We start from the raw sequence: 26,640 nt of genomic DNA, 5'->3' as shown, positions 1-26,640 counted from the left end.
CCTTGAGATACATTGGTAAACAAAGTAGGCAAAGATATCTCCCCTCCCTCATTTTGTGAAACTTTCATCTGATGAGGAGAGATAAACTTTTAGCAATATGCATAATAAATCAGTAAATGAGGTTATATGCTAAGGAAAACTAAAGGTAGAGCAAGAACGTCAGTGGGGGAGGTCACAGTTTTCAATAAGATAGAGTAGGCCTCCTTGACAGAGAGCCATTTGAACAAAAACTTGGAGGAGGCAAAGGAATTGGCCGTGTGGATAGCTAGGGGAAGCGTATTCCAGAAAAATGAAATGACTAAATAGTGCAAAAGTTCTGAAGTAGGGAGCGATGCCTGGCATGTTCAGGGAACAGCATGGAAGCCCATACGGCGTGGGCAGAGAGAGTAGGAGATGAGACCGGAGAGTCAAGGGAGAGGCACATGTAGGCTTTTCTAGGGCATTTTAAAGACTTAGACTTTCACTCTTAGTGTGAAAACATGAGCCAATGAAAAGTTTTGAGCATGAGAGTGATTCATCTAATTATCCTTTAGACAGATTTCTTTGGCTGATACCTTATAGGCCATATACATACAAACATATACACACACTGTAGAGGACACGGGAAGAAGCTCAGAGCCCAGTTAGAAGGTGATGTTAGGAGTGCAGGCTAGAAGTGATGGGGCTGGAACCAGTGTGGCAGCAGTGGTGGTGATGAGAAGCGGTTAGGTAAGGGTATATTTAGAAGACAGAACCAAGAGTCTAAAAGATCGGTTTGGGGTTGTGAGAGAGGAATCGAGGATGATGGCAACTGGGAGAATGAAGTTACTCTCTCGCTGGGATGGGGAAGGCTGAGGGGGAGTAGATCTGGGGGTGGAGAGAAGACCAAGAGTTCAGCTGTCGAGGTGATAGTTTTGAGGTGTCTGTTCTACACACAAGTAGAGAAAACAAGGAGGCAGCTAGGTAGAAAAGTGTAGAGTTAAGAGGGTGGTGTGGACTGTAGGTTTCAGACGTTAAAGATGAATATTTTTGAAGCCATGTTAGTCTGGGTTTTTTTAATTGAAGTATAGTTGATTTACAATATTGTGTTAGTTTCAGATGTACAGCATAGTGAAATTTTTTTTTGCAGATTATATTCCATTATAGGTGATTACAGGATATTGGGTATAATTCTCTTTGCTGTACAGTGAATACTTGTTGCTTATCAATTCTATGTGTAGTAGTTTGTGTCTGTTAATCCCACACTTCTAGTTTGTCCCTCCCACCCCTCTCTCCCCTTGGTAACGACGAGTTTGTTGTCTATGTCTGTGAGTCTTTCTGTTTTGTATGTATCATTTGTATTATTTTTTAGGTTCCACATAGAAGTTTTATATAGTATTTGTCTTTCTCAGTCTGACTTAACTTCACTAAGCATAATGTTCTCTGCAACTGATGAAGATTATCAAGAGAGCATATCTAGAGAAAAAGGAGCCAGGGCCTGAACCCTGGGCATGCTAACCTTAAGAGGTCAGGCGGAAGAGGAGTCGCCTGCAAAGAAGACAGAGCAAGGTTGCAGGAAACCTGAATATACGGGGTCCTGAAAGCCAGGTGAAGACAGTGTGTAAAGGAGAATTGATCTGCTCTATCAGTTGCTGCTGAGGGATAAAGAGAGATGGGGACTGACAGCTGGCCTTTGGGTTTAGCAGAAAGGAAGCCATCAGTATTGGACAAGCAGTTTCCGTGGATATGTGGCTGTGAAAGGCAAGCTGAGTGAGAATAGGAGGAGTGGAGTTGGATACTTCGAGCTCTAGATGCCCCTGGAGGAAAGCATGTAAAAGGTAGGAAGAAAAAAATGGGGCAGTAGCTGGCATGGAAGTGGAGTTAGGAGAAGCCTTTTATTTTGCTTTGTTTTGATTTAATGGGAGAAATAATAGTTGTGAATGAATAATAGTATGTTTATGCACTTTGGAAAGATGCAGTGGACAGGCAGAAATGCATGATGGAGGGGAGAATTGCTAGAGCAGTGTCCTTGAGTAGAGGAGCTGTCTTGGGATCCAGTGCACATGGGAAGAGTTGGCTTCAGAGAGGACCATGGACAGTTCGCCTGTGGGCAGGTCTACAGGAAGGGGGGAGATGTGGGTGCAGACTGGTGGGTGGGTAGAAGTGGTGAGAGGTTGCTTCCATTACTCTGAGAAGTAAAGTACAATGTGATGAGGTGGCAGTGAAGTTGGGGCAGGGGTGTTGGAGGAGGGAAGATGTGAAAAGGCAATCCTGGAGGGTTAGACTGCAGCAGGAAGCGTCGGCGTGCAGTTTGTGACCACGAGTGTAAGTTGAGACCAGGCAGGGTGTGTGTGTATTTGTGTATGTGTGTGCACAGCCACATTTTACTGCACGATTGCAGGTGTTGGGTAGTTGTATAGTTGGGGTTGTCAAGAGGCGTGGCTTTTGCCAAATGAGTACAGTGAACTGAGAGAGGAGCAAGAAGGGAGAGACCAAGGTATGTGGAATGTAAGTTGAGTCGTGAAGGAAGAAAAGACATCAGGGGGGTGATACAGCATGACACAGGCAGGACCACAAAGTGAGTCCCAGGGGGTCCCAAGGATGGTGGGAATCCAGGTGGGAGGAAGGATTGATGGAGAGTAAATGCGTTACTGGTGATAGAAAAAGATCTAGAGCGCCAGTGGGAGAGAGCAGCTGGGGCGGAGAGGCACGTATATACAGGGGTTGAAAGGATCTCCTGTGCGTGTATGGAAATTACTGAGAGTGAAGAGAAGTAATGTCATGGGGTGGGAAGGAAACGAGGGGGTTGGTATAGAGGTTGATAGATTAAAGTAATATTCTTATGGATATTTTTCCCTATTTCACAATTTCATAGTGCTTGTGACTACCGAAATAAAAAAGAAACACATCAGTAAAATTCATATTAAAGTACAATGGTAAACTGTGACTGTCTATTTTTATACTGAGCTACTTTTTCTCATTAGACTATCTATTAAGTATGATTTTTTAATCTCTGTCTTTTTATTGGAAAATTTCCCAGAGTGACTTTAGTTTCATTTCCAAAGAACTGGAATTCCTTTGGGGTGGTTGTTACTTGTCACAGGTTGGGTCTTCAAGAAGCAGACCCTGAGGCAAAGATGAGTGTCCAGAAAGTCTAGAGACTGTGCTTGGGATCCACATTGGGTATGATGAAGAAGAAGCCCAATGACTGGGGCTTACACAGTTAGAAGGCTTCTTTTTTTTCACGTAACCAAGAAACCAGGGCTCGTCAGTTCATAGCTGGTGCAACTGTGCAAGGACCCTTCTTTCCTGCTGCAAAATCCTTAGTCAGTGACTTTTGTCTTCCTTGTCACAAGATGGCTCCACAACCTCCAGGCCTGTCAGGAGGAGAGGTGAAAGGTAAAAGGTCCCTGCCTGTTAACTCAGCAGCTTCTTAATCAGAAAAGTAGTCACTTTCTTGGAAGTGCCATGTAGGAAACTTCTGCTTTCATCTTATTGGCCAGAACTTTGATCCTGTGTTTCCTTCCCACCCCTCTGCCCAGTTGCATGGAGTCCAGGGGGATGGGTGTTTCTAACTGGCACACTGCTGCCCAGGGCAAAATTAGGTTTCTGTTATTAGGGAGGAAAAGGAGATTGGCAGCTGGTGGTGTCTTCCTTTTTATTCTAAATTAATTTTCTTGGGCTATTGCCTCTTATATTTTTATCTTTAGACTGATACGTTTACTGTCACAGAAGGAATAATTGCTCATTCTTTAAATTTAAAAAACACAGAGAAGTAAAAAGAAAGCAATAATTAGCCAGGAACAACTGAGGTCACACTGGGTGAGCCTCTTTCCATGCTTCTTGTATGTATGTCCTTGTCCAGGTCGAAGGAAGCGGGGATGGGAGCTGGAAGGAAGGAGACAGGCAGGACAAACAGACAAAGCATTTTATAAGAACAGATCACACTTCATAAGTTCTTTTTAAATAAAATATTAGATTGAGTTTTACTTAAATCTGTAAGACGAGAAAGAAACTTCATCCTAAGAAATACTACATCTCAAAAGATCCCTTTAAGAAAATAGACTGTGGAAACCTCTGAAAGGTTGGCAAAACCATGTTGTTGTTTTTACCTACATTTTGTACATTATCTGTTTTCTCTTCTATGAAATATGAGGTAGTAAAACCCCCAGTCACATGCCTGCTACCCATTTTTGTTGGATTTATTTTTACTTGTTCAGGATATATTTAGTTTATTCGCTCCAGCGACTGTAATTCTCCTCAGCTTTTGAATGAGGGTCTTGGTTCTGGCTATGAAAGGGCCAGAATGCTTTTCACCAGTCCCTTATCCATCGCTTCTCCATTCTGGAATTATTTTGATTGGTTTCTTATTGGACTGAATTTTCTTAATCCATTGTTTTTTCAGGAAGGGTTCATGGGTTCCAAATTCTGCAGTGTTTTTTCACGTTTGAATTTTATATCCAAGCAAATTTTCTTTCGGGTATAAAGGGAAAAGATACTGTCCATGTACTATTATTGAAAATAATTACTTAGAGAAACCAAAGTTAAGAATCCAGGAAGGGAGAATTGTGGTATAAAAGCACTGGCTGACTGCAGCTTGAGCAAGAACCACCTGCCACTCTTGGCCACCACATCCTAGGGAGAATCACAATGCTAGCAGAATCACACCCCATTCGTTGGCCATGTTGATGCACCTCCAGTGACTTGGAAGGATTGATGCCTGCTTCTACAGTGATTCAAACAGTTCCTTTATGAACACTTTAAGACATTTCTTGAGAAAAACCTTCCACGTCAAACAATCCAATTAAATATGATTAGTACTCTATAAGGAAAATCCTGCGTGCCCGGAAAAGATTAGAAGGAAATCTCGGGCTGAGGTACTACTGGGGACGTGTTTCTTCTTTTGACTTTCCTGTATTTTCCAAATCTTTTAATGACCGTGTATTTCACTTTAATGAAAAAGTAAACTCTGCATTTGAAAAGTTAGCATCTTGAAAAAATTATATTAAAAATATAAATTTCAAATGCTTCATTTACATCTAAAGCAATCAAATAAATATTTACTCAGTGTGCAATTCAGAATCTGTAATAATTGAACATGGGCCTCAAGACCTCTCTAGGTATTTCCCTTAAATGTTTATTTTTATTATTAACTGAATAACTTACTGGCCTTAGAATTATTTCCACTGTTTGAGGATTTACGAGGTACCTTTTAAAAGCTGAAAATCTCACCAGAATAGATATACATTAATCACATTTTTTCTAATTTAATAAACAGGGTATTATAGCAGTATTATCATTTTGTTTTTTAATCAGATTTAAACTACTTGTTATAAAGTTTCCATGTAATCTATATTATTCCAGTGATACTATATCTTGATATACGTTACTTATAAAAAATGTGCTCTGAAAGCACACTTAATCTGAAGTAAAATGCTTCATAAAGTTATCAGCTGCTCTTTGATTCATTGTTTAGATATTTTTATTTGTTACTGCTGTGAACATTTGACAGAATAATTATTGAAAAATAATAAAACCTGAAATTATCCCAATCTACATTCTCCTCACGTTTATTCAGCTCCAGCTGTCATTTGACGTGAATCTTGTGTCATTACCCTTCTGTGTCAAATTGAGCAGAATGTTGATTACGGGCAGGAGTTCGGAGTGCAGTGGAACAGCTGCGTTGCAGGCGTCAGCCTGCTTCGTGATCCGCGTTTGTCTTAGTGTTCTCATTGTGTTAGTACTTATTGTTACATAATTGCTGAATACACACTCAACTTAGTTTGTATTTGTGGTGCTCTTATCCATTGCTTACAATCTTCAGAAATCTTATCTGGAACGAGACTCATCAGGCCTGCAGCTTTGGGTAAAGCAGCACCCCAAACGGAAAGTTGCCTGGCTACTCCTAAGGAGTCTGGAGGCCCTACAGAAGCAGATTCCTGTGCTCAGGTTCAGAATGTAGGTACTGAATTTCAAAATAATATTCATAATGTTTTTATGTTCTGTAGTTATATATTGAAAGTAAATTATAAATAATGAAATCTATGTAATTTCTTTTATGTTGACTGATATTCTTGTCACACAAGAATTTATTGATCTTCTTATACAGTAGAACATTGTTCACCGTGCCATTTTTATTCTTTGTGGGTTTTTTTCCCCTAACCACCTGTGTTCAAACCTAATATTATAACTCTACATAATGAAGTAATGCTTTTCCTTTAAAGGATTCTTCAGGATACCATGGTGGGAACAAGGAGACAGAATTGATTATGTTTAAAAGAGTTCAGGAAGCAGAGGAAAAATGGAGGGGTGCCCAAGCCCTAATTGAGCAAATTAAAGTCACATTCTCAGAAAAGGAGAGAGAGCTGGAAAACAAGGTGGAGGAACTAAAGAGACAACAGGAAAAGGAACTCTTCAGACTGAATCAAGACAATTATATTCTACAAGCCAAGGTACTAGACACATTGTCCTACTTCTCCTTTTATTTAATTAAAAAAGAACTGGTACTCCCCGCTAAATGCATTGTCATTTGCTTGTCGCTGGGGCTGCTTCACTTGATATATTTGCTGTATAAAACATGAACATGGTTCCTGAGAGTGCCTCCTTACAGAAGAGCCTACATGGAACCCCTGGGGGGGGGGGGAATTGAAATTGAAATTGGCTCATTTTGATAGTTTTCTTGTTAGCAGTCCTTTCTGAAAACAAATCCTTTGGTTCACTGTGACCTTCACGAAGACAGAGTTTCAGAAAGAAAGCTATGGAAGGTCTAGATTCAGAAAGTGACACTGTGTAGCATTTCTGAGTTACTTCCATCATCAGAACTACCAGCACGAAGCACACTGAAGTGGTTTACCTGTAGTTGGTGTTGTGATCATTCCACTGTGGTTATAAGGCAGTCTTAGGTTTATGTACCTCGAATTTTCTGTTATTCTCCCTCACTGCTCACTGTATTATTTCCTTCTCCAAATAAAACAATACCTGCATGTTCTCAAAGTTAAGTGGCTTTGAAGAATCAAACAAAAAACAAAGGTGGTTGCATTTTGGAGAAACAGCTGATCCTGTCACTGAAGAAAAATTGAAGCAAATCCAAAAAGAAATACAAGAACAAGAGACACTTCTTCAAGGATATCAACAGGTATGGCTCTTCACATAGTTTGTCTTGAGATTCTTTGATTATAAAAATAAGGCATTTAAAAATATTTGTGTCCATTTAACAGGTAATGGGAATTCTGGCAATGCGAGGAAGTAATAATTTGACTAGTCTGTACATTTCTCATGGGCAGAATTAAAGTGGTTAAGGGCATGGGCTCTGGATTCAAAAAATCTGGTTTTAGACTTTGCTTCACTACCTGCTGTGCAGCCTTAGGCAGATCATTTCACCTCTCAGCCAGTTTCCTCATCTGTGAAGTGGGAATGAGGATAATAGTACCTGTCTCATAAGGTGGGTGTGAAATTAAAATAAGACAGTACGGATCAACCACTTCGTGCCTTCCACACAGTAACCGGTTACTGCCTGTTGCCTGTTACTAATTGTAATAGCCATATTTCCTTAGAAACTGTCCTCTTTTTCTTTAATTTTCTATAATTTTTTCAGTAGATAATATTGGCTAGTTTTGATATTATATTGAGAAATATAAATCTGAAATCAATTGCCAGTGCCCTGAGAGTGAAAAACAATTGAATTAAATGGGAGAAAATGAGTGTGTCCTGTAGAAGCCATACATTTGTTCTCTGGGATGATGGAGCGTTGGTGGTGTTGACCTGACAGTCAGCCAGGGCAGGTTTGGTGATCCCCAGAATGAGACTTGTCTTAGTTTCTTTCCCATCACTCCTTTTTCTTAACTTCCCTCCCCTTCTTCTTCTGTCTCATTACCTTTTTCTTTTGTGACAACAATAGCCTAAGCATCCAGCCTACCGATAACCAGCATTTTCATTCCAGGGACATCCAGAGAAAGCATCACCACGTCAGAGACTACAGCTTTTGCTGTAAATGAAATTGTACTGATTTTGCAGGACACCCCACCATAGAGTTAGTGAGAACTGTCCAAAAACCCTTCCTGCCATTCTGAGCTTGCTGTTTAGGACATGGGTTTTAAGGAGGACTTCACAGACCTATGAGTATGCCAACCACCCACTCTCACAAAGATAATACAAAATTTATGTGTCTGTGTATGTATGTATTTTTCGGAGTTTCATTAATTCTGCAGATAATCAAGCACAGACTGTGTGCCAGGCACTAGGCCAGACGTGGTGAGACAGTTCATAGTTTTCATTAGATCCTCAAAGGTCCGTGGTTTTCATCAGATTCTTGATTTTAAAGAGGTTACTAAGCCAGAGCATCTAAGCACAGATGGGTACTTTCTCCCCCTGATCTCACTGTTTGAGTCCCCCTTCAGCTCAAGTCAGGTGCTGTACTGGGTCTAGTCTCTGCTCTGCTCTGTCCTGATCTTCCACAAACACCCAGTCTCTAACTCCCTGCTCACAGAAAGTTCCAGAAACAAACATGGATACCCACCGTGGGTATATCCAATTACCTCACGGCAGAAAGATGGGCCAAAAATAGGAAAAAAGAAGGTGCAAACAGTCCCACTGGCCTTTCCATCCCTGGTGCCTGAAGTCAGGATGTGGTTATTCCTGCAGTCTCTCCCCCATTTACTCCTGTGAAATGCGGTACATTATACTGACAGGCTCTTTGGCTTTGGGAATTTTTTTGCAACTTTTTTTTCAAGTAAGCGTTTTGAGCATTTTAGAAAGAATTGTTTTCAGGTAACAGATTTTCTTCTGAGACAAATCAAAGAGTTTGAAAAAGATTTTGCTTACTCAAAAACTGAAGAAATTTAAAAGCTATTAAAAATGTTTAAAGGATGTATCTTTTAGAAGCAGATACACTTATGTAAGCACTACTGATTTTTAACTAAAACATAATTTCCCGTGTATAAAAAGGAAAACGAAAAATTGTATAATCAAGTGAAAGATCTCCAAGAACAAAACAAGAAAAATGAGGAGCGAATGTTCAAGGAAAACCAGAGTTTATTCAGCGAGTTAGCTGCCTTAAAGTAAGTCCTTTTAAAATTCTTAAAATCAAATATACTTGGACTATTTCTAAGCATTTTATTGTTATAGTAATAAAACATTTAGGATACTTAGAAATTTTAAAAAATTGTACACTGATTTACAGTTCTGTAACTTTTGTATTTTTAATATTCAGTGGATTTTCTCTCGATACTAGATGACTAGTACATACTTTCAGTATTTTCAGTATATTCGTATCTGAGTTTGACATCTATTTCAGGAAATTGAATATTCCTTTTAAGCCTGAGATACTTGGGTAATACATCTTAGGAATAATGCTGTTAGTAATAATAGTAAAGAGAAAATACAGTATTATTTACTGTCTTAGGTCAGGTTCCATACAAGTAGAGCGTGAGGTGGGGATCCTCGTGGAGGTGATTTCCCGGAGGGTTAGTCTCAGGAGATGGGGAGCCAGAGAAGCGAGATGGGGGCGGGTAGCAGGAGGGGAGGCAAGTAAGAATGTGGTCTCGGCTGGAGGCTGGCTTCATTCTGCTCTCGCCAGGAGGCTCAGGAGAACACATTGCATTGCAGAGTTGGCCCCTACTTGAGGCACGTGGGGGGCAGCCTTTTGTACCCCCAAGGCAGCCAGTCCCTGGCTGAGGTGGGCCCCAGGGAGCGAGTGGGGGTATCCTCTGGGCCAGGGGTCAGGGGTTGCTATTCGGCAAGGGCATTTCTCCAGAGAAGGAGAACCTGCGAGTTATTACAACCAGCGCTCACCGTGGCAGGCTGACGGGGCACCAGCACCCACTTAAGAATCAATCATACTTCAGACTGTACGGCCTTTGGGATGTTATCACATCCGTCTTTAACACACTAAGTGAAAGAGCTGAACCAACACATGTGGGCAAGCTAGGGTACTGTCTTCTTTTGGGAAATGACTGCCAGCTATGCATTATTTCACCTAAACACCTAAAACCTCAGATAGGACCGCTGTCAGAAGAAATTTCTTTGGCTCTGAATGTCATGTATGCTTTATTTATTTACATACTTCTTCCATTTTTTTTGTAAGGTAACTTAGGGCATGTGAGGCAGGGCTGCTGTTAGCTCACACTCATCTTTCTTGCAAAATAGAAAAAAGCATATCTTGTAGCAGACAAAGCTGGGAAGTACACAGGTTGGCTAGTGAGGGCACTTTTGTGTAAATTAGGAAGGGGAAAATGCCCCTTTCTCCTGGTAAGTGTGACCCCAAGCCAAGGCTGATAATCTGCACAGTTCTGAGGCATGAAGGCATTTACATCTGCTTTCTTCCCAGATGCTTCAATAAAGTATTTTAAAATTTCATATCTGATAATGTTTCCTGGCTTTTTTTTTTTTTTTTTTTTTTTGCGGTATGCGAGCCTCTCACTGCTGTGGCCTCTCCCGTTGTGGAGCACAGGCTCCGGACGCGCAGGCTCAGCAGCCATGGCTCACGGGCCCAGCTGCTCCGCGACATGTGGGATCCTCCCAGACCGGGGCACGAACCCATGTCCCCTGCATTGGCAGGCGGACTCTCAACCACTGCGCCACCAGGGAAGCCCTGTTGCCTGGCTTTTAAGAGAGAAGATCTATTCCAGGATCCAAACCTGAAGCTCTGAATGATTTTCACAATGGAATAAATGGTTTCTTTAGAAAGTAGGGTTAGGTGATCATATGTTTACTCCTAAACTTGTATAATATCTCTGGAAAAAAACAGAAAAATTGATTCTAAGGTACCAGTAGTAGACTGTGTTTGTTTTTGTTTGTTAGTTTCCACGGGTATGATTGGCAATTTGTGTTTCTCAGGAGTCTAGAATGATGTGACAAGGAGTACAGAACACCACAGGGGAAATGCAGCATGTCTTTCCGGGAGATTGATTTTTTTTTTTTCTGAGAATTGGCAGGAAATATTTTTATATTACAAATAAACCAGTACTCTTAGGGTTTTGGTTCTTTTAGATTATACATAAAAATTTCACATGAAGTATACTTCTCTTTTAGTATTTTAGTATTGTAATCTTTAGTTTAAATAAACTTTCTCTTCAGTGACTCACATAGTTTCAATGTGCAAAGTGTTTTTAATTTTTAAGAATTGAATATTTTGTATTGAAAGGAGTACCTTTTAAAAAATATATATTTTTTTATTTTCAAAATAAATCAGAGAACAGATGCATAAAAGTCGTTTCCTGTCTCAAGTAGTTGAAGATTCAGAGCCCACCAGAAACGAGAATTTTACAGATCTGTTAGCAGAACTACGGGTGGCACAGGTAAGTTGCATAAGGATTTTAACCATTAGCAATAGGAAAGATTGTTATAAAAATCTCTACATGTGTAAAAAAAAAATCTGCTTTTGTAATTTATGAAAAAATAAACCCTGCTTATAAATTTCATACCAGTTAAAAATTAGGAAATATCTAAGGTTAGCACTGGGACACATGTGACCTTACTATAGAGGAGACAATGTGATGCTGGCTTTAGATGGCATCCTCTTTATAATCCAACCCCTCATCAGGCATTTTTCATGTGGAGCCATGGTTGGACGCATAACCTTATTTAGGGCATGTATACCTAACTTCAAATTCCTCATTGGAAATGTACGGCTAAAATAGGAAAATAATTTGAAGATAATCATTCACCTTAAAAAGTTAGCTGGCTTTTCCTCTGTCTTCCCAAGCGGACTGTGCAGTTCTAGGGGCCAGAGGCTATATCTGCAAATATGTGTGTCTGATGTGCCTAACACAGAGGTGAAATGCAATAGCTACTGTATAACTTTTTTCTTTATTTGTATTGAATTGTTATAAAGAATCTGGCCTAGAATTTTCTAAAGCAGTATTTATCAATAGGAGAAGTTTGGGGATTTAGGGCAGATTAATTCTGTCTTAAGCAGAACAGTTCTAGGCATTGCATGATTTTTATCACTCCTGTCGCCAGGAACTATGCTCATAGCACCCACCAGTCGCTGCAACACTCAAAAGCACTGCCACGTTTCCAGACATCTCCTGTGGGAGGGCAGTCAACTCTCCCCACTCCCTCCCATTAAGAACCACAGCACTAAACTAAAAAGTCCTTCCAGGGGCTTCCCTGGTGGCGCAGTGGTTGAGAGTCCGCCTGCCGATGCAGGGGACACGGGTTCGTGCCCCGGTCCGGTAAGATCCCACATGCCGCGGAGCGGCTGGGCCCGTGAGCCATGGCCGCTGAGCCTGCGCGTCCGGAGCCTGTGCTCCGCAACGGGAGAGGCCACAACAGTGAGAGGCCCGCGTACCGCAAAAAAAAAAAAAAAAAAAAAAAAAAAAAAAAAGTCCTTCCAATCTATTTGAATGATTATGTAAATTAGAAAAATTCCAATTACATATCACTTTTTAAATAGAAATTTATTATATAAAGTTAGGTTATATAGCACTTTAAACATGCCTTAGTTCAATAATTGATGCTTAACAGACTTGTATGTAAAATACATCTTCAAATATGAATCCATTAGAGAACTTTCTTAAGATGCATGTATGTACAGAATGATTAGATAGGTAGGCAGATAAGTAGAAAGAAGGAATAAATGATTGGACACCCGCACTTATCAGTGGGCCTCAAAAACTAGCAAGTTAGGAGAGCAATTAACATTGCTGAAGTTTATGAAGACTTGGGAAAACATGGTAAGGTTTCAAGCACAGCATTAGCTTCATTTGAAGGCTGTTATTAGTGACCTTTTAAAAGTGCTACTTTGAACACACTTTTTTCTGACAAACGGGAACTAAAACTGCCACTGAAATCACTGGAAAGTGCTGGCTAAAATATAAGAAACATCTTGTAAATGCATAACCCAGCTCTCAAGAAAGTAAGGGGAATCTCCAGGGGTCAGAAATGAACAGGGATACAAACCTAGCAGTAAACATTGCTCCTAGGCTACCAGTTCAGTAGCCACGGGCCTTGAGCTTTAACAGCAAAGTAGAGATAGGACCCCAGGATTTCAAAGGGCCACATCCTTCAGTAAAACAGTGGTCCATGAAAAAATCCACCCACCTTCAGAAGGGGCTGAGATATCAAGAAAGCTTATCTGTCTTAACTTGATTTCTATATAGAGAGGGGGAAAAAATCTCTGCTCAGTGTCTTACTAGTTGTTCAGTATAAATGTCATCCCTACTGCCTTCATTGTTGTTTTAGTATTTGAATTGACAGTACTTTAAAGGTTTGGTCATACTCAAACTGGAAAAGGAAAATAGCATAAAAGGTGGTCCTGAGTTAGTGATCATCTTAAGTGTGTCTTAAGAAACACATGCAAAACACTCTTAGGGGTATCCATCCTTAACCCAGCTCACATGGTATTCCTTCAGATAAAATCCTGCTGACGGTACGCCCAGAATGCAGAATTACAAAACCCAGGGAAACAACCCACCGTGAGCAGGCATGGGATGATTTAATAAACAGCAGGATTAGAACCCCAATCAAACTACTGAGTAGACTATGAAATGTATAGACTTTAAATGATTTAATATACAAAATAAGTGAGAAATGCAGTGTGAGGAAAGAACAAAACAGACTAGGCAAATTCAGAGAAAAATAAACAGAATAAGTAGAAAAATTAAATAGATCATACATAACTAAGAAGAAATTGGTAAACTAGAAGATAGATCTAAGGAGCTTAGAGTGAAACACAAAAAATAGAGAAATGAAAAATATCAGAGATGTTCTCACATCTCTGTACTAGATGTACTAGATGTACTCTAGTATGTAATTAAATTTTTTTTAAAGTCACGGCTAAGAATTGTCTAGAAATTAATAAAAGAGATGAATTCTCAAATTCAGGAAATACAGTGAGTCCTACTCAGGACACATAATTTAAAATCGACATCTAAACCCATCATGGTGAAAGTACCAAAGGCAGGGAACACCTTAAAAGAAATCAGAAAGGGACTTCCCTGGTGGCGCAGCAGTTAAAAATCCACCTGCCACTGCCGAGGACATGGGTTCTATCCCTGGTCCGGGAAGATCCCACATGCTGTGGAACAGCTAAGCCAGTGCGCCGCAACTACTGAAGCCCACGCGCCTAGAGCCCATGTTCTGCAACAAGAGAAGCCACCGCAAGGAGAAGCGGGTGCACTGCAACGAAGAGTAGCTCCTTCTCGCTGCAACTAGAGAAAGCCTGCACGCAGCGATGAAGACCCAACGCAGCCAAAAAAAAAAAAGATTAAAAAATAAAATCAAAAAAGAAGTGTTAAAGATAAAAATTACTTAGGGTTGTGTTTATTTGTGCAAATATTGAAAGATGGAATGTCATGCGTTAATTTTCATTCACTTTGGTTTTCTGAGTTTAAATAGTTTAAGAGCAAAAAATTCATACTGAGATAAATCTGTAATACAATATTCATATCAAACCTACTTATGTATAGTCTAATTTGTACCTTAAAAATTAATACCAATTAGTGTAGTCTTAAAATGTGAATTGTTGTTTTGTAAACTATGGATGGACACATACTAAAAGCGAAGGTCCTGAGCCCTGTCCTTCTAGATTCCCAGGGTGGAGAGGAGGATGAGGCTGACTGCAGTTCGGCCAGTCAGTCAGGCAATCATCCTGGAGTTGGAAAAACAGTAGGTAAACAAGACAGACATGGGCCTTGCTCACTAGGAACCTATATTCTACCAGGGAAGACAGATAATAAGTGAACAAGAAATAGTTAAAAATAGAGGTAAGTTCTTTGAGGAAAATAAGAATAGAGACTAACGGTAGGCAGGGCAGGGGTAAGGCAGCTGTCAGCCGTCTGGGCAAGGAGGTGCTCTCTGAGAAAGTGGTGCCTGCATCGAGAATGGAGGAGAAGCAGCAGCTCACTGTGCAAAGACCGAGCCCTCCAGCCAGGGGCAAGCACAGGCCAAGTCAGGGTTGGGCTTGGTACCTTCCAGATACAGGGGCACCTGAGGCAGAAGTGGGTGAGTAAGGACAAAAGTGATGGAAGAAAAGATCGGAGAGACAGGCAGAGGCCTCTGAGTGTCCACACAGTAGGTTCTTGTAGAAATTCAATGCTCTCCTGAAAAGACACCCACAGAAGATCGCACAGAAGATTAAACAATGAAATGATACAGCTAGAACCACGATTATTCAAGTCCTTATGAATGGCTTTATTTTCTTCATAAGACTGTATTTTAGATTCTAAGGTAGGGTGATAGAAAGTTTCTAAGAATTTTCATTTTGAAAGTAAAATATACCAACTGTGCCCCAGGAGTTTGTTCAGCAGGTATGAGTTCAGCTCAGTATACATTTACTGAGTACCTGCCATGTGCTTGGTGCCGTAAAGCAAGCAGTAAAATCAGTCTTGGTCCCCAAAGAGCTCTCAGCCTAACAAAGAGAAAACGCTTGTACGCAAATAAGTGTTGTATGAAACAAAGCAGTAAATGCTGTGCTAGAGGTACACTGAAAGTCTGTGGTAATGCCGGGGCAGGTATTATCAGGAACAGCCTCGTTTGCACTATGCTCTGAAGGATAAGTATGACTTTGGCAAGGCGAGGAATGAGGGCAGTTGAGAGAGTGCGGCATGTGAACACATTGAGAATTTAACTTTTTAAAAAATGTGCCAAGCATTTTTTTGCATTTGTGATATAGGGATGAGCAAAGTAAAGTTCTGCTTTCAAGTAAACGTCTATGTCAGGCGGTGATGAGTGTGTGAGAAGAAAAAATAGCAGCACCCCTGGGGGCCAGGATGAGGGTTGCCGTTTTAGAATGATCAGGGAAGGCCTTCCTGGGGCCTCGGTTGAACAGAAATCCTGATAAAGTGAAGGAACGAACCACCTGGCTGTGTGAGGGCAGAGGAGACAGTAAGTGCAAAAACACCGTGGGGTTGGAACGTGCTGGGCAGGTTCAGAGAACAGCCAGGAGGTCTCTGCAGCTGGCATGGAACGCGAGGGGGAGATTTGCAGGAGATGCGTCCGAGGAGCGGGCACGACTGGGTTCTGTGACACTGAAGGTCATGGTAAGAACTGTCGGCTTCCCCCAAGAGGGGTGGGAGCCACCAGAGAGCTTCAGACAGAAGACTGACATTAACTGACTCTTGAAGACAGTTCCTCTGGCTACTGTGAGGAGAAAAGACTAGGTGCTGAGAGTGGAAGAGGCAGACTGGTTAGAAGCGTATTGGAGTAACCGAGGAGAAGTGAGAACGGCAGAGTGGAAGGGCTTGGAAGCTGTGTTGAGTTACGTGATTAGAACTGATTCTAGTAGGCTCTGGGGAGCTCGTGATCGTTTGGAGGGGAATGGTGATGAGATCAAGCTAAAATTTAGAAAAATAATTAGCAGTGTTTATGATGACGTGGGTGAAGGAGACTCTACCACAATTTATTGTGGTTGGAAATAATTTGCTTTTGTATTTTTATGAATATCAAGAAAGAAAAAAACAGTTTATTGGAAGACATCAGAAGACTGAAGCAGGACAAACAGGCTCTTGAAGTAGACTTGGAAAAAGTGAAGAAAGAGAGAGACCAAGCCAAAGACCAGATTGCTTATGCCACAGGTAGAAGTCTGAGCTGAAACGGTTTACCTTTATACTCCTAACTGTTCTAATCTTGAGTTAAGTAATAGCAATTGGATAGTACAATTAAAATGCTATTCCTTGAAGTGTATTGTAATTTTAGAAACTTTAAAAAATTAGTTAATAGGTATGTGCCTTTGATTGGTTTTAGCAGCAATAATTGCGAGACCAAAGAAAGTCACAGATTGTTTTGAATTCATGGCATTGTAAGCTTAGTTGTTTACAGTCATCCCAGCTAAACTGTGACTTTCCAGGGCACGGTCTCCCTTTTTGTACCTGGGTCTGAAACATAAGCTCTCAAATATTTACCAAATGAACAAATGTTTGTAGAAACTATGTTTGTAGAAACACAAGGATGGATATGGTATACCCCACCAGGGAAAACACAGGAGAGTAAGATAAGAACGCAGAAGGAGAGTAAGATAAAGTTTAATATTAAAAAAATCAGAAATAAACATGAGGGTGCTAATAAGGGTTTCAGGGAGGAATGGCATTTGAGGGTCCTGACAGATGGAGAGATTCAGGAGTAAACGAATGGAGGGGGCCGCTCAAGGGTGTTTCATTAGCGTGTTTTTGGATACACCTGGATTGCGGCTTAGGACGGCAGAACACAGGGCTAGAAAGGTTCATCAGAGAACCCCTGTTTGCCAAAGCAAGGCTCTTTCCTCTGTGATACTATGATCTTCAGTGTAAGATGTGTATAGTAAAATCCACTTATTGTTTGTAAGAAATTTACTTTCTTCATCTGTAAAATAGAATAACAACAATAGTTCCCATCATATGTTTGTTGTATTAAATAAAGTCTTACATGGGAAGCGCTCTCTAATGTTTGCCATTGTTACTTTTTAATATAATTATAGGAATTCTTCATTTTTATTATCTCCTGAATCCAACATTTATTTTCATAGAAAAGACTTTACTTTTATAATGAAAGTCAGTGGGAAAACAAGTGATTTATCAAAAATTTCTATATGCCAGCTTTGCTACAAGTTTGAGGATTTGGACTCTGAACACAGTCTTCATCCTCCTTTACTAATACACTAAACTAGACACAGATTTACGTACATTAGTTGTTTTGGGCCTCTTTATTTTTTTCTTAATGCTTTCATTTGAGAGACATTGGTTTTCATTTAAAATCTTTCAATGTAGTTTATTTCCATATTTTGAAAAGTTACAATGGAGTTATTGTATTACTTTATCTTATAGGTGAAAAATTATATGAAATAAAAATTTTAGAAGAAACACATAAACAAGAAATAAGTCACCTGCAAAAAAGATTACAGTGGTACGCCGAAAATCAGGAACTTCTGGATAAAGATGCAGTTCGGCTTAAAGAAGCAAATGAAGAAATTGAGAAGCTGAAACTTGAGGTAATGATCATTTCAGAATGTATTTCTATAGATGAACTCTATTATCTTCAACACTCCTTCATAGCTTTGTGTCATCAAATCAGTATACTCGAAATTCTGTTCATTAAAATGGCCAGTTTGACTTTGGTTTGTGTTTATTTGTGTAGTCTATTTTATTTTTTTTTTTTTTTTTTTTTTTTTTTTTTTGCTAAATAAATAGTGGATTTTTTTTTACCATGGAATACGACACAGTAATGAAAAGAGCAAATTGCTGATACATGTGATAACATGGATGAATGAAGTAGACATACTATTGAATTTAAAAAAACTAGACAAAAAACGAATAGCCAATGTACAATTCCATTCTTACAAAAATCCAGTACAGGCAAAGCTCATCTTTGGTGATGAGTCAGAATAGTGGTTACCCTTGAGGGGAGATATTGATGAGGGGTTATGAAGGAGCCTTTTGTGGAAATATTCTAGATCCTGATCTGGGTGGTGGTTACATGGTGGTACACATAGGTAAACATTCATTAAGCTTTGCACTTAAGAATTGCACATTTCACTATATGCTGATTATACCTCAATAAAAGAGTAAACAAACAAAAGCTAAGATCCAGTCATAAGGGAGCTGACATGTTTGCCTCTCTGCTTTGGAGTTCCTTTGTATTTCTGGGCCAGGGAGATGAACCTTTCTTTTTTTGTGAGTTCAGCTGAAAAGGTAAAAGAATATTTGTGATATGTTTCCCAGAATCCCTGCTGTTTCTTTGAGGCTGGCTCACAAGAGTCCGTCATATTGCAGATCAAGAAGTCTTAGGTCTCCTTCTGTCTTAAATCACTTTGGCATGCATGCGGCAGGTGCATGCAGCGTAATACGACATATTTTTAGCATAGTCGTTTCTCTACCTAGGTGTTCATGACAAATCACTGAGGCAGGTTTGTGTTCAGGAAGAGCCCCTGGTGTGGGCCCTTTTCATTATGTAAGTGTAAGTCCCCCAGGACCTGGTAAAAGGACAGAAGAGGGCCTGATGTGGCCTAATGGAGGTGAACCCTATCCATGATTCTTGTATTCAGAGCTGATTTGGGGAGAAGGGTGTGCAAATTTGCAGAGGGGTCAGGAGTCTCCTGTGGGGAAGGCATGGAGATTCTGATTGCCTCCACTGAAATATTCAGCTGTACCAGACCTTCTCTGATGGATTGGGGATGATCTAGTCTGAGGTCTTCCAGTAAGAAAATGGCATCCTCTGGAGAGGTGACCCAGGCTGAAAATTGGGGTCTCAAGAATCATAGAGGGGCCATATTTGACACAGGTTGCAGTTGAGGCAAGAAGCCCTTGATGACCCAGGCCGCCTTTCCACTAGACTTATAATTGAGGCATACTGGCTGTGCATGTGAGTGTAACCTGAATGACTGCAACATGAGAACCAAGCATGAGACCCCCATGGCCTGTCCAGTGAACTGGAACAATGACAGCATCACCTCTGCAGTGGACCAGTTGTTAACAGCATTACTGCAAGGCAGAAACACACTCAGTGACTGATGACAGCTTGGGCTTCCTTGTGGACAGGTCAGACTTTCCAGTTCTCACTCCACCTGGCCTTCAGAAGTGGAACTGAACCCCTTAGGTTGAATAAACTATAGAGCATGGAAAGTGAACTTACTCAACTTCCCTTGCAGCTAGGGGTGGTCATGTGATCTAGTTTTTTTTTTTTTTTTAAATTTACGAATATTTCATTGTTGTAAAGTTAAAGCCATAAAAATAATCAAATGGCCTACTATCATACCGTTAGAAGAAAAAAAAAGGTGTTCATGAGAGTTCCATATTAGAATACAAGTTTTCCTTAGGCACCTGTTTATGTATGCTATTCTGCTCTTTACAATAAATAATTAAATTTAAAAGACTTAATTCCTCACTTTTAAGACCTTATTAGTTTACAAATTACATATTGACCTATGCTAAATTTTATACCGACCCATGCTAATGAATTCAGTACAGAAAACAAAAAACACTGCACTCAAGCAAACTATATATATATATATATATATATATATATATAACTTATATGAGAATTGCTACTCCAGCTTTCTTTTGGTTTCCATTTGCATGAAATACCTTTTTCCATCCCCTTACTTTCAGTCTGTATGTGTCTCTAGGTCTGAAGTGGGTCTCTTGTAGACAGCAAATATATGGGTCTTGTTTTTGTATCCATTCAGCCAATCTGTGTCTTTTGGTGGGAGCATTTAGTCCATTTACATTTAAGGTAATTATCGATATGTGTGTTCCCATTCCCATTTTCTTAATTGTTTTGGGTTTGTTATTGTAGGTCTTTTCCTTCTTTTGTGTTTCTTGCCTAGAGAAGTTCCTTTAGCAGTTGTTGTAGAGCTGGTTTGGTGGTGCTGAACTCTCTCAGCTTTTGCTTGTCTGTAAAGGTTTTAATTTCTCCATCAAATCTGAATGAGATCCTTGCTGGGTAGAGTAATCTTGGTTGCAGGTTTTTCTCCTTCAACACTTTCAATATGTCCTGCCACTCCCTTCTGGCTTGCAGAGTTTCTGCTGAAAGATCAGCTGTTAACCTTATGGGGATTCCCTTGTGTGTTATTTGTTGTTTTTCCCTTGCTGCTTTTAATATGGTTTCTTTGTATTTAATTTTTGACAGTTTGATTAATATGTGTCTTGGCATATTTCTCCTTGGATTTATCCTGTATGGGACTCTCTGTGCTTCCTGGACTTGATTAACTATTTCCTTTCCCATATTAGGGAAGTTTTCAACTATAATCTCTTCAAATATTTTCTCAGTCCCTTTCTTTTTCTCTTCTTCTTCTGGAACCCCTATAATTCGAATGTTGGTGCGTTTAATGTTGTCCCAGAGGTCTCTGAGACTGTCCTCAGTTCTTTTCATTCTTTTTTCTTTATTCTGCTCTGCAGTAGTTATTTCCACTATTTTATCTTCCAGGTCACTTATCCGTGCTTCTGCCTCAGTTATTCTGCTATTGATCCCATCTAGAGTACTTTTAATTTCATTTATTGTGTTGTTCATCGTTGCTTGTTTCATCTTTAGTTCTTCTAGGTCCTTGTTAACTGATTCTTGCATTTTGTCCATTCTATTGTCCATTCTATCTCCAAGATTTCGGATCAACCTTACTATCATTATTCTGAATTCTTTTTCCAGTAGACTGCCTATTTCCTCTTCATTTGTTAGGTCTGGTGGGTTTTTATCTTGCTCCTTCATCTGCTGTGTGTTTTTCTGTCTTTTCATTTTGCTTATCTTACTGTGTTTGTGGTCTCCTTTTTTGCAGGCTGAAGGTTCGTAGTTCCTGTTGTTTTTTGTGTCTGTCCCCAGTGGTTAAGGTTGGTTCAGTGGGTTGTGTCGGCTTCCTGGTGGAGGGTACTAGTGCCTGTGTTCTGGTGGATGAGGCTGGATCTTGTCTTTCTGGTGGGCAGGTCCACGTCTGGTGGTGTGTTTTGGGGTGTCTGTAGACTTATTATGATTTTGGGCAGCCTCTCTGCTAATGGGTGGGGTTGTGTTCCTGTCTTGCTAGTTGTTTGGCATAGGATGTCCAGCACTGTAGCTTGCTGGTCGTTGAGTGAAGCTGGGTGCTGGCGTTGAGATGGAGATCTCTCGGAGATTTTTGCTGTTTGATATTATGTGCAGCTGGGAGGCCTCTTGTGGACCAGTGTCCTGAAGTTGGCTCTCCCACCTCAGAGGCATAGCACTGACTCCTGGCTGCAGCACCAAGAGCCTTTCATCCACAGGGCTCCTTAATTTGGGATGATTCGTTGACTATTCAGGTATTCCACAGATGCAGGGTATATCAAGTTGATTGTGGAGCTTTAATCCGCTGCTTCTGAGGCTGCTGGGAGAGATTTCCCTTTCTCTTCTTTGTTCTCACAGCTCCCAGGGGCTCAGCTTTGGATTTGGCCCCGCCTGTGCGTGTAGGTCGCCGGAGGGCGTCTGTTCTTTGCTCAGACAGGACGGGGTTAAAGGAGCCGCTGATTCGGAGGCTCTGGCTCACTCAGGCCGAGGGGTAGGGAGGGTCACGGAGTGTGGGGCGGGCCTGCAGCGGCAGAGGCCGGCGTGACGTTGCAGCCTGAGGCGCGCAGTGCGTTCTCCCGGGGGAGTTGTCCCTGGATCCCGGGACCCTGGCAGTGGCGGGTTGCACAGGCTCCCCGGAAGGGCGTGTGGCTAGTGACCTGTGTTCGCACACAGGCCTCCTGGTGGCGGCAGCAGCGGCCTTAGCGTCTCATGTCTGTCTCTGGGCTCCGCACTTTTAGCTGCGGCTCGCGCCCGTCCCTGGAGCTCTCTCAAGCAGCGTTCTTAATCCCCTCTCCTCGTGCACCAGGAAACAAAGAGGGACGTAAAAGTCTCTTGCCTCTTCGGCAGGTCCAGACTTTTCCCCGGACTCTCTCCCGGCTAGCCGCGGTGCACTAACGCCCTGCAGGCTGTGTTCACGCCGCCAACCTCAGTCCTCTCCCGGCGCTCCGATGCGCTGGAATCTGTCCGCTTTGCCCTCCGCACCCCTGTTGCTGTGCTCTCCTCCGCGGCTCCCAAGCTCCCCCACTCCGCCTCCCGAAGTCTCCACCCGCGAAGGGGCTTCCTAGTGTGTGGACACTTTTCCTCCTTCACAGCTCTCTCCCGCTGGTGCAGGACCCGTCCCTATCCTTTTGTCTCTGTTTAGTTTTTTCTTTTGCCCTAACCAGGTACGTGGGGGGTTCCTTGCCTTTTGGGAGGTCTGAGGTCTTCTGCCAGCATTCAGTAGGTGCTCCGTAGGAGTTGTTCCACGCGTAGATGTATTTCTGGTGTATCTGTCTGTGTAGTCTATTTTAGATTAGCCTGAGAATACAGTCAGCCATCTGTATCCATAAGTTCCCTATCCAGCAGATTCAACCAACTGTGGATTGAAAATATTTAGAAGAAAAACAGAGTTTCAAAAAGCAGAACTTGAATTTGCTGTTCACTGGCAGCTATTTTCATAGCATTTATTACATTGTTTTAGGTATTATAAGTAATCTAGAGATGATTTAAAGTATCTGGGAGTTACAGGCAAATACTACACCATTTTATACAAGGGACTTGAGCATCCCTGGGGCTTCGGCATGCCCGGATATTAGTATCTGCAGGGGTCTGGGAACCGGTGCCCCATGGTTACCAAGGGGCAACTGTAAATCCAAGCTCCTTAGCACAGCCTGTGAGGTCCCCATGTGGTCTGAACCCTGCCTGTCTCTCCAGCCCCATCCATACTGCACTCCCCGGTCACTCTCCTCCCAACCACACGGGCCTCCCTGTGGTTCTTGAACATGCCGAGCTCGTTCCACTTGTTGCTTTGGCCTAGAGTGCTCTGACCTAGCTTCTTCCTGTGTCTCACTCCTTGTTCAAGTCTCAGCTCCGATTTCTACTTCCCAGAAAGATCTTCCTGACCTCTTAATCTAATGTAGCTACCAGTCTCACCTCCTCTGACTCTTCTCATTCCTTGAGTTTATTTTCTTCATAGTACTTGTCACTCTCTGAAGTTATTTAATTTACTTAATGATTTTGTTTATTAGCTTTTCAACTGTCTCCTTCCATTAAGATCTAAGCACCATGAAAGCAGGGACCTGGCTTGTCTTGTTTGCTCTCCATATCTCCAGCGCAGTGCCCTATCTGGGATCTAATAAGTGAATTAATGAACTGCCATTACGCTTCCCTCTTGGTGTTTCTCTGCTGTGTTTTAAATATGCTTCTTAACATGGTCTTTCCTTATTGGTAGGTTGAGAAACTGAAAGCTGAATCTGGAAATCCATCCATCCAGCAGAAGATACGTTTAAAAGAAAAAGCAACTGATGCCAAAAAAATTCAGGATCTAGAGCGACAAGTACGTGTTCAGGGTAAATTTTCATTAAGATATTTTATATACAGAGCATTTTTGTTTTCTCTTTTGTTTCCGGAGTTCCTACAAGATGTAGTCAACCTGGAAATTTTTGGGTTTATTCATTCATTTTAATACAGAACTGCCTCTGCATTAAACTTTGAATACAGTATTTAAAGTAACAATAAAAACACAGTAAACAACATCATTTTATGTACTCTGTGGCTTTCTGCATAAAGAATTTTTAAGAGTAGTGTGTCTCATTAGGTGGTAGACCTATTGATGAAAGGTTATTTGCATCCCAGCTCTATTTGACATCCAGGAAGAAGGAAACAGAACTTTGCCACTCTGGGTGTAGAGCTAGGATCCCTGAAACCAGGTGAGAGAGGAGGGCACAGAAGGAGACCCTCCAGTTGGGAACATGTTAGTAGCGCTAGGGAAGTCCAGCAGAAGACCCTGGAAACCGAACATCCCCTCCCAGAGAGCTGGCCATAATTTTCAGCTCTGGCTCACTGGTTAGGCTTAGAAATACTCATTTCATGGTCATTGTGGCTGGAAGACTTTTTTCAAAACCCATGTAGTAACACTTACTAGGATAAAGGTTTTTTTTCATTGAAATAGTTGTTTTGTAGGCTGGAATATTAATTGTACCTTATGTTTTTAAAGCCTTCTATAACGTAGTATTTGTATTCATAACTAAATATTAAAACAAAATTAGAATTTCCAGTCCTGTTCATAAGAGAACATGATCCTGTAGTCAAGTCATGACCCTTAGACATACAGATATTATTCCATCACAAACCTGAGACTGTGAGGTCATCACTGGGCTGCATATCATCCCAGTTTTATGAGAAGAAGGAAAACTAAGCAAAAAATTAACTTTGTTACTTTACAGGACCTGTTATATTAAAAGGTATGATTTGGTAGTTTGGTTTAGTGGCCAGGAAAGGAACAGGACTGAAGTGGTTTGAAGAGCGAGAAATATTCTGAAATAACTATAGTCTAGGTCGCTTGGCTTTTTTTTTTTTTTTTTCCAGTGCCTAAGACTAAGATTAGCCTATGTAGAAGAAGCTATCCAGAATTGTGAGAGGGGAAAGAACAAAGGAACCACTTCTCCACTAGATGATTTTATTCTAAGAGAATAATGTAGAAGTGAACGTATGAGAGTAAAGAGATTTTGAAATTTCTTTGAAACGGTGATCCATATGGATCAGAAATGTAACGTTTTATCAAAGTAACCTCCCTCTTTTACTAACACTTTCATTAAAAATTTATTGGTTTACTGTCTTAGATTATATCTTTCTAAAATATTGTTAATATTTTGTATAGTTTGCTCACATACATTTCAGATCTTGTTCTGTTCCCTTGAACAGAACATTTCTATCCTAATGATTTTAAATCTTAATACATATTTTATAATCAACGTATATCACAATATATTCAGAATCAGTTTGAGCCATATTCTGAAATAGATTAATTGTAGAATAAAACATCTTTTTTTCTAAATAGCACATAAGTAAAAGTGGGGCTAATTTATATGCATGTTATAGTGAAAATTTACAATTATGTGTGTTCATTCATGCTTTTATTTAATGGAATATTCCATAGTTTAATTTCCAGTGAGATTTAAAAAACAACAACAACAAGAGCCACACTGGTATCAGAGACCAAAGAATAAATTAAAAAGCAAAATGAAAGAAGATAGAAATAAAATTAATTTTCTGCCAAAAATGTAGTATACTTTGCAAAATATCAAAGTCAGATTGAAAATATTGTTTAGCATTTTTAATTAATATGTTAATTGTAAATATGTTAAAACAAATTCATTTTAAAAAATCTAGTCTCTTTTTAATATACATGGTGTCTGTGTGTGTGTGTGTGTGTGTGTGTGTGTGTGTGATATATATACCTTTATATGCTTACATCTAATCTAGATTTTTAATACCAGGGGAAGCAAAATGAAAAAGTTTATAGATGAAATGATCCATTTTTGTATCTGGATGTATTCCACTTTATGGTATATCTATGAATGTGCAAGCAGTCTTCAGGAATGGAAATATTTGCTGTTAACTTTGCAAACGATGTGACCCTTAAGTACCTACTAGGAACAATATTCAGTCTATAAACAGGATTTTGAGCAACCCATCTTGCCTTAGGAAAGGTAGTTTTTGGGACCAGATCATATATACTAAAAACCATTATCAGGCCCTCACCACATGCTGGGCACTCGGCTAAGCACTTCACCAAGATAAATGTCATCTGATCCTCAAATATATGAACACCATGAAATCAGTATTGTTACCTCCCCATTTTACCGATGAGGCGAAAGAGATATATAGATTGAGGAGTTGACACGCTGCTAACACAGTCTTAACTCCAGACACGCTCTAACCTCTGCACTAGACCACCTTTTAGGTGCTATTTTATTTATTTTATTGCATACTCGGGGGTTAGAAGACTGTTCAACGAAGTTTTAGTCTCTTACTCTATGTTTTTCAAAGGTATCTTAACATAACACCTTAAACAAAAGCAGGTATACACACGTATGTGTATATAATATCAAGCTCTAATTTCTGTGGACCCAGGTGCAGTTTTTCCTTACAGAAGGACTGTGTAGTATGTTATTGTTTTTAATAGACTAAATGAAAAGTTGTTTTTATGAGGACTTCATTAAATGTCATCTAATCTTCTTTGCTTCCTGATTGAAAGTAGTCATTTTAAAGTAGATTAAACTTTATTTGGAGGAGGACTGGGGTAGTGGGGAGATGGTTGCAGGTAGGGGCAGGCACTTAGGAAGCTGTATGTTTATTATAAAAACTTTGCACATTCATGTGCAGATAAGTAATTTTTCAATCAGTAGACAGTATAAACACTTATCTGAGGGGTGTCTAGAAAAAAGGGAGGGGGAAAGAGCTTTGTCCTCACAAAGATTGGTTGTTACTAGTATAATAGGAAGA

The 26,640-nt window shown here is 40.5% G+C and overlaps 1 protein-coding gene across 4 annotated transcripts in view; it reads left to right on the top strand.

Moving 5' to 3' along the window:
* The window catches only part of CEP162 (centrosomal protein 162), a 96,980-nt gene that overhangs the window by 43,765 nt on the left and 26,575 nt on the right, over positions 1–26,640 (top strand). For all 4 annotated transcript variants that reach the window (XM_019929379.3, XM_019929380.3, XM_019929378.3 and 1 more), the window contains 8 exons: positions 5,783–5,916; positions 6,183–6,410; positions 6,953–7,093; positions 8,902–9,014; positions 11,147–11,252; positions 16,346–16,472; positions 17,697–17,860; positions 23,585–23,689. In XM_019929379.3, coding sequence (XP_019784938.1) covers positions 5,783–5,916; positions 6,183–6,410; positions 6,953–7,093; positions 8,902–9,014; positions 11,147–11,252; positions 16,346–16,472; positions 17,697–17,860; positions 23,585–23,689 — 1,118 coding nt within the window. The remainder of the gene's footprint in view (positions 1–5,782; positions 5,917–6,182; positions 6,411–6,952; positions 7,094–8,901; positions 9,015–11,146; positions 11,253–16,345; positions 16,473–17,696; positions 17,861–23,584; positions 23,690–26,640) is intronic.

This window comes from Tursiops truncatus, chromosome 12, assembly GCF_011762595.2.
Source record: "Tursiops truncatus isolate mTurTru1 chromosome 12, mTurTru1.mat.Y, whole genome shotgun sequence".
Classification (NCBI taxonomy): Eukaryota; Metazoa; Chordata; class Mammalia; order Artiodactyla; family Delphinidae; genus Tursiops; species Tursiops truncatus.
This window is presented reverse-complemented; position numbering and strand designations above follow the sequence as displayed.